The sequence below is a fragment of the Nicotiana tabacum genome, chromosome 12, assembly GCF_000715075.1.
Source record: "Nicotiana tabacum cultivar K326 chromosome 12, ASM71507v2, whole genome shotgun sequence".
NCBI lineage: Eukaryota > Viridiplantae > Streptophyta > Magnoliopsida > Solanales > Solanaceae > Nicotiana > Nicotiana tabacum.
This window is the reverse complement of record NC_134091.1, coordinates 29846747-29860020: the sequence shown is the minus strand read 5'-3', so window position 1 is coordinate 29860020 and position 13274 is coordinate 29846747. Positions and strand designations below refer to the sequence as shown.

Genomic DNA, 13274 nt, shown 5'->3' with positions numbered 1-13274 from the left:
GATATTTGTGGTCTATTGCAAGGAATGAGACTTGAGTCTCACATCGGTACTACAAGTGCTGATGTGGGATTTATATAGCCTTGGGCTCTCCCCCCTCAATAGCTAGCTTTTGGGGTGTGGTTCTCCCTAGGTTGCACCAATATCTAAGTAGAATTTACATGCTTAATTTTATACCAGAAAGAGATATTTTACATGCAAGGAAGCTAATGGTAGACGACCGCTCCTATATGTTGAAGGTGGGATTATGTGGAGAGAGGCTACATCTCATCCCACCCATGTTATAATAGTTGGCAATGCTTGATAACGTGAAGTTTAGCATTAGCACTTTTGACAAAAGGTAAGCAAAAGGTATATATATATATGTGTGTGTGTGTGTGAGATAAGTGAAGAGCTTATCTGCATATGGAAGAAATCATCTAGAGTGGGATTGAACAGAGATATTGGGTCTCTTTGCGGTGGCAAAACTGAACCATGGATACCATTGTCCCTCTCTATGGTAGCTGAGGCTTCTATTTGAGGTTTCATGACATTTAGGCAACTATTAGTGGCTTTTGTTAAGAATAATACATAAGTTAGTGTCGTTTAGATTCATGTTGGGGAGGAAGGATATCCGTCAGATTATTATTTAGGCTCTTTAGTTGTTGGTCATTTTCAGTTTGCTTCATTTTTGTAGAGTGATAGTATGGCATGTGATGAAAATTGGTTTGTAGGCGGACGGTTTATCTGGTTATAGTTCTTCAATGTTATAGCCATATCCTTGGTTCTTATGTTCATGTCTTTGCATAATATGTATTGCTTAGGTTTAGGGGTGGCAAACGGGCGGGTCGGATAGGATATGGGCAGGTCGAAAACGGGAATGCAAAAATGGATAAATTACCTGACCTAACTCATATTTAATACGGATAGAAAATGAGTTAATCGGTGGATAATGTGGATATCTATATTATCCATGGCTTCTTGAATATGATCATTTTTGGGAGAATTCCTAGTCTCCCAAACTTGAGGAACCCTCAATTTGAATCTTTACAAATGTAAAAGTTAAACTCATTAGTTATCCATTGGTTATTCATTTTCTAAGTGGATAATATGGTTCTTATCCATATTTGACTTGTTTTTAAAAAGTTCATGATAATATGAATGGATAACTATTTTTTAATCCCTTTTGTCACACTAATTAGGTTCATGACATATGGGCAACATTTGTTTTTCTTGTACAAGTAAGAAATTAGACGTGCCCCAGTTGGAGATTATAACACAACTCTAGATGAGATCTTCTGTTCTTGGATTTTGTGTACTGTAGGAAGTGTGTGCTATGAGCATGAGTGCAATATGTCATGATGGCAGTATTAACCCCTCAGCAGAATGCTTAATTATGTCCTAAATTATGTTGACCTATGCAGTCTTATTAATAAAAGGAGTCAAGTTCTGCTTCTGTGGTCAATCTTACGAGAAATTACCTTCCAATACCATATCCAAAGTTCCTTGCTGCACCTGAACTGATATGGCTCTCTGTCACATGAAAATCCCCTGAAAGGTAGACTAATCTACACTGCTTCAGTTTCACAGTAGTATCAGTATCTCAGGGTGTGTGATTTCTGAACACAGGAAGGCCCAATGTTTCTCCTGTTTCACTTCTCATCACATTTCGTTTTCCTATGTGCCTGAACTGCATAATTCCTGTAATACTGATATGTGAAGAACGAACTATTTTTTAATGGGAATTTTTATTCCTTTGCAGCATCTTGAAGACATGAAGCATAGCGTCTGACTTCTATTTTTTCCTTCTGCAATTGCAAAGAAGGATTAGAGACTGATCTCCAGATACTGAACAGATGGCATGACAAAGACAGGTTATAGAGTTGGATACCTTGAGTGAAGCAGTGGTACCTAGAACCTAGTGCTATCCATGAATGTCATTATCTGCTTAATAAAGACAAGAGGGACTGTGTAGAAGTAAGAAGATAAGTTGCAGATTAACACCAAATGTTATCTTGGTAGAAAGTTTAGGACAGCTATCCTCCTCTTTTTTCAAAAAAGGTACTCGTATACTAAATAGTACCACATTCAAGTTTGACAAGTTAGGAGAGGGGTGTGCCTTAGCTGACCATTATCAAGAAATGAACTTCACGGTAAGGAAATCATTACTCCTTATACCACAAATTGAATCTCCTTGTTGAGTTACATGACTCAGATGATGAAAATTCTGAAGATTTTGTTTGAGATTTTGTAGACACTGGTTAGAAGGGGGCCTGGGGGGATAAGCAATCTTTGAAGTCTGTCATACTAGAAGTTTTCCCACAATAAAAGAACCTTTACACTGTAAAAGTAATTTAAAAGATGGCCAAACTTTCCTGTACAACAAAATTTGACATATTGTTAAATCCTTGAAGTTGATTTATTAATGGTGATCGTCAGTGAAATGGTAGCATGTGGCCTTTATTCTAAACACGTGGCCTGTAAGTATCCTCAAGAGCTTGAAAACCCTAATTTTTGTTGTTTTAATCTAGCAGGAATCAGGCTGTGTCGACTGTAGTGGTTATGTGGAATCTGTTTAGCCGAAGAAGATGTTCTTGTTGATATGATGCAAATCGAAATAATTGTGAACTATAAGACAGTTCTGTCCCTACCTATGCTTTGATTGCTAGACAAATGGGAGTCTCTCTGATCTATTCTTTTATGTGACCTCTCTCCAGTTAAATCCTGAATAGCTGAAGTTGCAGTACGTTCATACAATAGGTAGCTTTTCATGCCGCATTGTAATACTGGAATACTTAGTTCCTGTTCTCCGTCAATGTGTTGGATTGCCCCTGGCTTATCGTGTCTTTTATAAAACACTTTGGAGAAATCTTGCTATTGTCTTGTAAAATATCTTCCTTCCGTTTAAACTATATGTCTTCAAACTTTAGCCTTCAGTCCAGCATCTTCAACGGTACAGCTGACTGTAACTATGAGAATCTGTATGCTTCTTTCTTGCAGCATTTTGTTTATGTTTTTTTGCTTTTGCCCCTTTATCCTGCTCTCCATCTCCTAATTCTAATTAATTTGCTTCTTGCAGCATTTTGTTTATGTTTTTTTGCTTTTGCCCCTTTATCCTGCTCTCCCTTTATCCTGCTCTCCATCTCCTAATTCTAATTAATTTGCTAAAATTTGCGGATAGGTGCCAATATCTTTTAAATCCTTTTCACAAAGAGGTGTAAAGAACAATGCCCCCCAGGGCTTTGTTCTAGTGGTAAGAGCATATCGATGATGTGTAGGCACACGTCGCAGGTTCGAATCTTGCCTCAGATAAAGCCAGATATTTAAGTGGAGAAGGGTAGAGGGGCGGGCCCATCATATGCCGGAGTTTCGAACCCTTTGGCCGCCGGGGATCTCTCGGTAGCGAGGAAAAACTGTAAACAACAATACACCACAATTTACGCATGTTGTGAAAAGAGGAAAGAGGAGAGAAACTCTTACTGAACTTTTTTGGGTTAACATATAGGAGGGCTCTTTTTTAATGGACTGAAGAATCCTAATTATTGGGGTTTTCAATTATGATATAATAGTTAATAGTTATCTTGTCAATGGCAGAACATTAGGAGTAATTCTCACTAAGATCATTTTGACAACTCTTTTAGACTTAATAGACTCCTTGTATCTTGGATAGGAGTTGAGCCAAAACTTTAGTACAGGTTCAACTCCTGATTGTTGCCGGAACAGTGATCATCATCGAAAGGTCATATTCTTTCTCATAGACAGTTATCGACACAACCAAAGAAATATGCCTTGCAGCACATGGGAAAAATCGTTTTGATTTAGCGGAAAGAGATTTTGGTGACACAAATCTCTATTAAATCATGTAAGCTTGAATTAAAGTTGAAGGGTAACAAGAAATTATTGGAGTAATTGCTTGCAAAGCCAGAGAAAAGTGACTGGAAGAGACGATGCCGTCAGGATGGTTGCCTGAAAGAGATCAGCGCGGTGCCTCAAATGTTCTCAGGAAAGAAATGTGGAGCCTGAAATGTCACAATGCTGCCTAATGATGGCTGGAAATAAGAATAGTGCTGCCTAGAATGGTTATCAGAAAGAGGCAAGAGTAGTACTTAGATTTCCACAAATATCGTAGAAGCTTAATACGCCTAATACCACATGGAAGGAGAGAGACGAAGAGAAACTCTTATTGGAACTGGTTGATAACATCAAGAAGGCTCCTTGTAGAAAAGTTTTGAACTATATATGAGATAAGGAAGTTTCATGTTCCTAAGGTTTCCTATTTATTACACGACACTAAGGATATTTTCCATATTATTCTTATTGATCCTCTTAACTTTCATTGATAATATAATCATTACCAAATTCTCTACTATTTAATTTTTCTGTTAACTTTGAACATCTTTTTTTCTTCTTATTATAGTGGTGTCAGGGTCACTTTGCTCGCACCTAGACTATCCCACCGAAAAGCCTGCTGCAGGCCACCGTACACGTGTCGCGAAATCAACTCACCATGGTAGAGCAGATAGGCTTATACCGAGTGTCATAGCTTAGCTTTGAACCTGAGATCTCAGGTTGTTACTCATGTGTCTCAACTACTCAACCATTTCCTTGTTCAACGACATGAAGTGGCTATGATAGAAACCTTAGTATGCATATTTTTCTTTGACTAGTTGACCGCAAATTAACCAGTGAAACTTACCCTAACCTCAGAAGTTGGAGTTGCCAATTGGTGATTCTCCTCCTTTGTTTTGTTGTATCTTTCAATCACCGACTTCATGCTGTCAAAATAAATATATTTAGAATTGTCTACGTTGTACTGATTGAGCAAATATTTTGGAGTGTATCACAAAGTTGTTCTGTTTGTTTCTAGTCTAGCCTCTACATACATAATAGTTAAATTGTGTTGACTTCCCTTGTCAAAAAAATTGTGTTGTCTCCATACTAGGTCAGTGTAATTAAATACTGTTTTATCTAATAAGAAAGAACTCGAATAAAACAGGGCAGATAATATCTTTTGCAGCCTCTTATTAACACGATGGCTGCAGTTCTTTATTTTCTCTCTTTGTTTTTCAGTTGAATGGAGTTGAGAGTGATGGCACGCTAAACGTTGACAAAGTGAATGGTACTGTCTTTAAGGTAGGTCTCTGAAGTTTGTTTTGCTCTTTTTACTCTAATTTCATGTACCAATCATCAAGGTATGGATTAACTCGTTAGTTGTGGGTGTTCCCTTCATGCTTAGTATTAGAAGCAAAATAAGGGGGAAAAATATCGAACACGATCTAATGAGCATAAGAAAGCTTTGTTATCTTGAACACAAGTTATTTCTGTAGGCATTCTCTGTGCTTCTTCTAAATTATATACTAGTTATTGAATATTGTTCGAGTGATAAGGAATTGTCTAAACATACAACCTGAACTCAGATAAAGAATATAACATGGGGATATTTCAGAATGATAACCCAAATGCATGACAGCCATGTATTTGTGGTCCAATGTTCAAGTTTTTCCTCACTAAAGATTGTATAGTCTATCCAAAATCTATTCTGTTAAAACCTTTTCAGTTTTCAATATAAGATTCCTAGGAATCCTAAGGGGTAACCCCCCCCCCCCCCCCACCAACAAAAAAAAAAAGAAAAACGAAGAGAATTTCCTAAAACATAACTAGCATAATGTAAATGCATGCAAGAGATGCATAATGATAACTGCAACTGTAGTTAAGTAACTATCTGTAGGTTTTTGGGTGAAATAAGGTAAGTATTGGGATCCCGGATATGATAAAAAGAAAAGAGGTCCAGTCTTTCAGGTCAAACTTTCCTTGCCTTTCGCCTTTCTCTTTTGTTTAACATATCTTTATTTCTGTTTCTGTCTCCTTTTCTGTTTGTCGATCTGTCTGTCTGATGGAGTATTTCTGAAGCATTCATGACATTGAAAGCAATTGTTTAGTGGTATAATGGTAATAGATAAAATAATTCTAACAACAACAACACATCAGCGGTAGTAGTTTGTCAGCCAGTAGGGTAGTGGGGTGTTATGGTATACTTCATGAGTAGTTTTAGTGACTCAATGAGAAATGCTTAATGAAATCATGATAAAGATATGTTTAGGCAGAATAGAAATGCTGGCAATCAGAAGATAGCACAAAATGATTGGAACAACAAATTTATTGGGCCATTTGCTGTTTAGGACTTCTTTCTGTACTATGGAAGACTGTATTGGTCCACCCCTGTTTTGGGACTTTGAGTACACATAGTTTTTTTGTAAGTTTCCTCAGTGTCCGTCTCTAATTTCCTCTGTTATTTGGGTTTGAAATCCAATATTGTTGACATAGAAATGGGAAATGGCTAGAAGTCGAGCCAAATTGTAGTTCTAGTGCCATGATGATAGTTTTGCAAGCAAAACGTGACACGCCTTCTGAAGTCTGTTTCGTACTATAACATGCAATGCATCCCCTTCCTCCCTATGTATGTCATAGGGTCTTTCATTTGATTTTGTCAGTAACATGCTTGAATGTTATCAAAACTAGAAGTACAGCGAAAAAGGAACACATTCGTGCATGAGACACAGAATTGCTTGATGTTCCAGAATAATAGTAAGAACAAGATACTAGAGTAGTTATCATTTCAGAAAGACGTGATGAGAAAAACTTAGCATATATCTTCTCATTCTGGAGTCCTAACGGAAGAACGATCGTCATCTAGAGTTTTTCATTCATGTAGTTGCTGGTGTATGATAAATGGACCTTGGGCCTAACTCAACCCCAACAGCTAGCTTATGAGGTGAGGATTGCCTAAGACCATATAAGGAGACCAAGGACCTCAAATCCCTCCGATGTGGGACAACTCAACAGTGTAACTAGTTCTATTGTCAGAAAGCAGCACCAGAAAATAGTATCATGCATTGAGGTATCAGACTTCGTAAAACATGCCTTTGTCACCCTTGTAGCAGAGTTCTAACATCGTCTGTATTTCTGCTGGTTTCCACTTTTCAATGTTCCTCCTATATTTTCTTGTGCATTATATTCAGACTCGTCTCCCACTGTTATATGATTAAATAAGGAATCTATCATGATCATAAGTTGAGCTACATGGTGTGACTGCTATTCAGATAGTGTTCCAGTCACGTTCTTATAATAATTTTGGTGGTTAAAGATGTTTTTGCGCCATAGCAAATTCAATGTAAGATACTCTATGCAAGTTCACAAAAATCACTATTCTAACGAGGCTCTCCCATATATATATCTATACTGAAGAACTTCCTTTCCTATACAAGTATATAAATAATTCAAGGCATGTCAAACTTATAAAGTCTTGAAAGTTTTCCAAACAGAGATTTTTCTTTCTAATTCGAAATAAAGGGAATTGGATCCTATCCATATTGAAGTGCCCTCTTGCTTCCCTTGTTAGCTCTAGTTTTACATATTCACATATTCCTCAACTTTCCCAACTTCCTGCGATTGAACTACATTGATCTAGTCTTCCCAAATTACATAGTCTTCAATCAATCACCAAAGTTGAAAGGGAGAGAAACACTTTCTCCTGTTGAAATCAGACCAATTTTGAATATCAAACAAAGTTGAGCAAGGTAATTGATATTTACCCATCATTCTTAATTGTTTCCCTGCTTCCTATCTGTTACGCGACGCTTTCCTGAGATTCCTTGTAAGGATAATGTAAGGCTAAGCAATCGATGTCCGTGTAGTTACTATCCGCCAACTGAGTTCCCCTCCGTATGCTAGACTAGATTGTCAGTACCGTACGAGAAAACCAATGTCAAGAGCAATTGAGAGAAAAAAAATGAGAATTGAGAATGAAAAAAAGTTTGATTGCATTAGTGAAAGCTATTACAGAAAAGCAACACGGTGTCGAGGACGGTATCGAGGGGGAGAGACACCAGTAAAGAGAATTGCTTGCTTGCTAAGAAAGTTTGATTGCTTGATCCTCCCTAATAATGCTTAAAATAAATAAACCCAAGTTACATGACTTGGCCTAACTAAGCTAGAGGAACATAATGGAAGTACATGAAATAAAAGTATTTTATATTTACAATGAAAAGGACTTAGTTTTCTGCAAGGTAGAAACAGGTCCGTTGTCAGCAACCTTGTCTTTGACATCACGGTCTACGCGCGCGGCGCCGTTGGCATCGGCCTGCGGCTGGGCGCTCCCGAGGGCTATTGGTGGGGCGACAGAGGCACATGCGCGCTAGTCACTTGGCGAAGCCAAGACCACAGGGTCGTCCATGGCGCTAGGTGTTGGGAGGCTTGCTAGGATGCCATGGGGCGCGTCCAATGGGGCATGGCTGGAAAGCCGCCCATGACATTCTCCTCCGCATCACAACCCTGCTATTTTACCAAGAATTCTTGGTGATCTTTCCTTTAGGCGTGAATCACTTGATCATTAAGAATAGCTTCAGCACGCCTTTTTCCCGATTGAATTGGGGCCTCGAATACTGGGTATTGTGAGTTGGCTCCGTGAAGGGTCCTCCATGTCTTCCCGAAAAGGTTTCAGAAGACTGACATGAAAACCGGGATGGATTTTCCACCAAGCTGGGGTTTCCAATGCGCCTTTCAATGGACAAGGGTCTAATGTATTTTTGCAATAAGCGAGGGTCATGGACCCATGCAAACAAGTACCGCTTTGGGATTTTGACCATCATTTTGTCTCCTACTTGGTATTCAAAACAAAGCGACGATTTTGATTAGCATGCCTCTTCTTCCGCTTTTGGGTTTTGACAAGATAGCTCTGCACTATCTCCAAATTTCGCTTCCATTCTTTTGAAAAGCTAGCAGCTCGAGGAAATTTTGACATGTTTGGTGCATTCACGGTGTGGGAGTAGCGGTTGTTGTCCGGTAACAATTTCAAAAGCGCTTTTTTTGTACTAGAGTTTTTTTGTGAATTGAAACACAGTTGAGCAGCATCCAGAAGCTTCACCTAGTTCTTCTGCGATCCGGTTACAAAGTGGCGGAGGTATTCCTCCAGCATGCCATTGAACCGCTCCGTCTGGTCATCAGATTGCGAATGAAAACTTGAGTTGTGACTCAATTTTGATCCGAGGAACTTAAAGAGTTGGGTCCAAAATTTGCTAGTGAAGCGTGAGTCGCTATCACTAACGATGTCTTTAGTCAGGCCCCAATATTTGACGACATGAGAGATGAAGAGTCGAGCTGTATGTTCTGCTGATATATATTGTAGGGCTGCTATAAATATAGCATACTTGGAAAACCGATCCACCAACACCAAGATAGTTGTGAGATCTCCAACCTTTGGCAGCCGGGTGATGAAAATCCAGATAAACGCTTTCCCAAGGTCTCTTTGGGACAGGTAGTGATTCCAAGAGTCTCGCTTGTGTCAATCGGTCCGACTTGTCCTTCTGGTATACTAGACAAGTCTTCACATACTGAGCGACGTCATCAGCCATTTGAGGCCAATAATATGTGCGGCGAAGTAATGCCATGGTGCGTTCTTCACCATTAGAAGAGTTCTTCGCAGATCTCCTCCTTTAGGAACATAAAATTGGTTCCCTTTCACTTTCAGGAACTGGCGAGTCTTGCCCTGTCCTACAAGATCAACCAAATACTGTGCAGTAGGATCCTTTATGAGTAGATCATGTATGTGAGAAGGCACGGGAGAAAATATGTTATTAATATTGGATGATAAATACAATACAAAAGGTCTCTATTTATAGCTATACACTACAAGGAGATATTACTCCTCTTCTCATGTGGGACAAGACTACACTATATATATTTGTAAACTAACACTCCCCCTCAAGCCGGTGGATACACATCATATGTACCGAGCTTGTTACACATGTAACTAATACGAGAACCAGTAAGAAATTTAGTGAAAATATCTGCTAGTTGATCATTCGACTTTATAAACTTTGTAACAATATCTCCTGAAAGTATTTTTTCTCTAACAAAGTGACAGTCGATCTCAATGTGTTTAGTCCTCTTATGGAACACCGAATTTGACGCAATATGAAGAGCAGCTTGGTTATCACACACTAGTTCTATCTTGCTGATTTCTCCGAACTTTAACTATTTGAGCAACTGCTTTACCCAAACTAACTCACACGTCGCCACAGCCATGGCTCGATATTCGGCTTCAGCGCTAGAGCAAGCAACTACATTTTGTTTCTTGCTCTTCCACGAGACCAAATTACCTCCTACTAGAACATAATATCCAAACGTAGAACGTCTATCAAAAGGTGATCCTACCCAATCAGCATCTGTGTACCCAACAATCTGCTCGTGGCCTCGATCCTCGAATAGTAATCATTTGCCTGGAGCTGACTTTATATACCGAAGAATGCGAACAGCTGCATCCCAGTGACTATCACAGGGAGAATCCATAAACTGACTTACAACACTTACCGGAAAAAAAATGTCAGGTCTAGTCACTGTGAGGTAATTCAATTTGCCAACCAACCTCCTATATCTCGTAGGGTCTCTAAGAGGCTACCCCTGTCCAGGCAGAAGCTTAGCATTCGGATTCATAGGAGAGTCAATAGGTCTGCAACTCATCATTCTAGTCTCCTCAAGAATGTCTAAGGCATACTTCCGCTGTGAAATAACAATACCTGAGCTAGACTGAGCGACCTCAATACCTAGAAAATACTTCAATCTACCCAAATCCTTAGTCTGGAAGTACTAAAAGAGATGTTGCTTCAGATTAGTAATACCATCCTGATCATTACCAGTAATAACAATATCATCAACATAAACCACTAGATAAATACACAGATTAGGAGCAGAATGTCGATACAACACAGAGTGATCAGCCTCACTACGAGTCATGTCGAACTCCTGAATAATTGTGTTGAACTTACCAAACCAAGCTCGAGGGGACAAAACCAGGTGGTTGCTCCATATAAACTTCTTCTTCAAGATCACCGTGGAGAAAAGCATTCTTAATGCCTAACTGATAAAGAGGCCAATGACGTACAACTGCCATGGACAAAAAGAGACGAACAGATGCTACTTTAGCCACGGGAGAGAAAGTATCACTATAATCAAGCCCAAAAATCAACCTGGCAATCCGGACCGACTTTGACTGCATAAACCGACCAACAGTAGACTTACCTGCAGGAAGAGGAACAAGCTCCCAAGCATGTAAAGCAGACATCTCGTCAATCATAGCATATCACCATCCTGGATGAGATAGTGCCTTACCTGTAGACTTAGAGATAGAAACAGTGGACAAAGAAGATAAGCATAATGAGGTGACGACAAACGATGATAACTTAAACCGACATAGTGGGGATTAGGATTAAGTGTGGATCGTACACCTTTGCAGAGTGCAATTGGTTGACAAAGAAGAGACAAATCCGCAGTAGGTGGAGAATCTGATGCGGGGCATGAATCACTTGGTTCTGATGCTGGATGTGGACGACGATGATAAGTCAAGAGTGGTGGAGCTGCAGAAGGTTGAACTTGATTATGCGGAGGAACTGGAGCTATAGGTGGTGGAGCTACAACCGGAGCTGTAGGTGGTGGAACTGGAGCTATAGGTGGTGGAGCTACAACTGGAGTTGTAGGTGGTGGAGCTGGAGTGACTGAATCTCCAAAAGATGAAACTGGTAGTACCTCAGAAATATCTAAGTGATGACCTGAACCTGTGAAGTATGATTGGGTTTCAAAGAAGGTAACATCAGCGGACATAAGGTACCGCTGGAGGTCAGGAGAGTAGCATCGATACCCCTTTTGTGTTCTCGAGAAACCTAGAAATACGCACTTAAGAGCACGAGGAGCTAACTTATCTGTTCCTGGAGTAAGGTTATGGACAAAACAAGTGCTTCCAAAGATACGGGGTAGAAGAGAGAACAAAGGTAAGTGGGAAAACAAGACAGAGAATGGAACTTGGTTCTGGATAGCTGAAGATGGCATACGATTAATAAGATAGCAAGATGTAAGAACTGCATCCCCCAAAAACGCAACGGAGCATGAGATTGTATGAGTAGGGTACGAGCAGTTTCAATAAGATGTCTATTCTTTCTTTCAGCTACTCCATTTTGTTGAGATGTGTACGGACAAGATGTTTGATGAATAATCTCATGAGATTTCATAAACTGCTGAAATGGGGAAGACAAATACTCTCGGGCATTATCACTACGAAATGTGCGAATAGAAACCCAAATTGATTTTGAATTTCAGCGTGGAAGGTTTGGAAAATAGAAAATAGTTCAGATCGTTTTTTTACCAAAAATATCCAAGTGCACCTGGAATAATCATCAATGAAACTGACAAAGTAGCGGAATCCCAAGGTGGAACTGACCCGACTAGGACCCCAAACATCTGAATGGACTAAAGTAAAAGGTGACTGCTCGATTATCAAGACGCCGAGGGAAATGGGAGCGGGTATGCTTACCGAGCTGACATGACTCACACTCTAGAGCTGACAAGTGAGATAAACCAGATACCATTTTCTAAAGTTTTGACAAACTGGGATGTTCCAACCGTTTATGTAATAAATCTGGTGAATCAGTAACAGGACAAGTTGTAGAAGGAAGACAAGATGTGAGTCCATGTGATTTAGTAAGGATAAGGTACTAAAGTCCGTTTGATTCACACCTGGTACCAATGATCCGCCCCGTACTGCGTTCCTGTATAAAAATATGGTCATCAAGAAATAAAACAGCGCATTTAAGTGATTTGACTAAGCGACTAACAGCTATGAGATTAAAAGGACTATTGGGAACATAAAGGACTGAATCTAAAGGTAAGGAAGGAAGTGAGCTTGCTTGATCTATTGCAGTTGCCATGGTTTGAGACCCATTGGCCATTGTGACTTTTGAAAGAGATTGAGAATACAAAATAGTAGTGAAAAGAGATTTGTTACCAGAAATATGATCTGATGCATCTGAATCAATGACCCAAGACTCAGAGGATGAAGATTAGGAGAAACAAGTCAAGTCTGCTTACATGTTTTATACTGAATGAACTCAATATAATTTGCTAAAAATACCATCCGACTATTCAAAGTATCGGTTCCCATGTCGCTACAACATGGGAAATAGCTTGAAAACTGAAGAAATAGCTTGAAAATCACTGTTTACAGCAGGAAAAGAGAACATTGTTCTAGCTTGAAAAACACTGTTCACGCCGGAAATACTGTAGCTCGCCGGAAAATTCCAAAGTCGGAATTTGTCGTTACCAGGATGGATAGACTCGGAATTCCTTTGCGAGCAAGCTGTCCTGAAAAGCTAGCTTCGCGAAAAAGTTCTGATACCACGATAAATGGACTTCGGGCCTAATTCAACCCAAAATCTAGCTTCGCAAAAAAAAGGCCGGAACCCTCGCCGAAA

General features: G+C 39.6%; 1 protein-coding gene and 1 long non-coding RNA gene across 18 annotated transcripts in view; one reads left to right on the top strand and one right to left on the bottom strand.

Annotated features, from left to right (window-relative positions):
- The window catches only part of LOC107825287 (MADS-box transcription factor 23-like), a 40042-nt gene that overhangs the window by 10259 nt on the left and 16509 nt on the right, over window positions 1-13274 (bottom strand). For 4 of the 6 annotated variants that reach the window (XM_016652125.2, XM_016652127.2, XM_016652128.2 and 1 more), the window contains exon 3: window positions 4673-4751. In XM_016652125.2, coding sequence (XP_016507611.1) covers window positions 4673-4751 — 79 coding nt within the window. The remainder of the gene's footprint in view (window positions 1-4672; window positions 4752-13274) is intronic. The other 2 variants (XM_016652126.2, XM_016652129.2) reach the window with 1 other exon arrangement.
- The window catches only part of LOC107825289 (uncharacterized), a 56547-nt gene that overhangs the window by 36853 nt on the left and 6420 nt on the right, over window positions 1-13274 (top strand). For 6 of the 12 annotated variants that reach the window (XR_001657029.2, XR_001657030.2, XR_012697233.1 and 3 more), the window contains 2 exons: window positions 1739-2129; window positions 2511-3011. This is a non-coding gene — a long non-coding RNA (uncharacterized LOC107825289). Of the gene's footprint in view, window positions 1-1400; window positions 1535-1738; window positions 2130-2510; window positions 3012-4393; window positions 4545-5046; window positions 5110-6688; window positions 7122-13274 lie in introns of those variants that run through there. The other 6 variants (XR_012697237.1, XR_001657034.2, XR_012697238.1 and 3 more) reach the window with 6 other exon arrangements.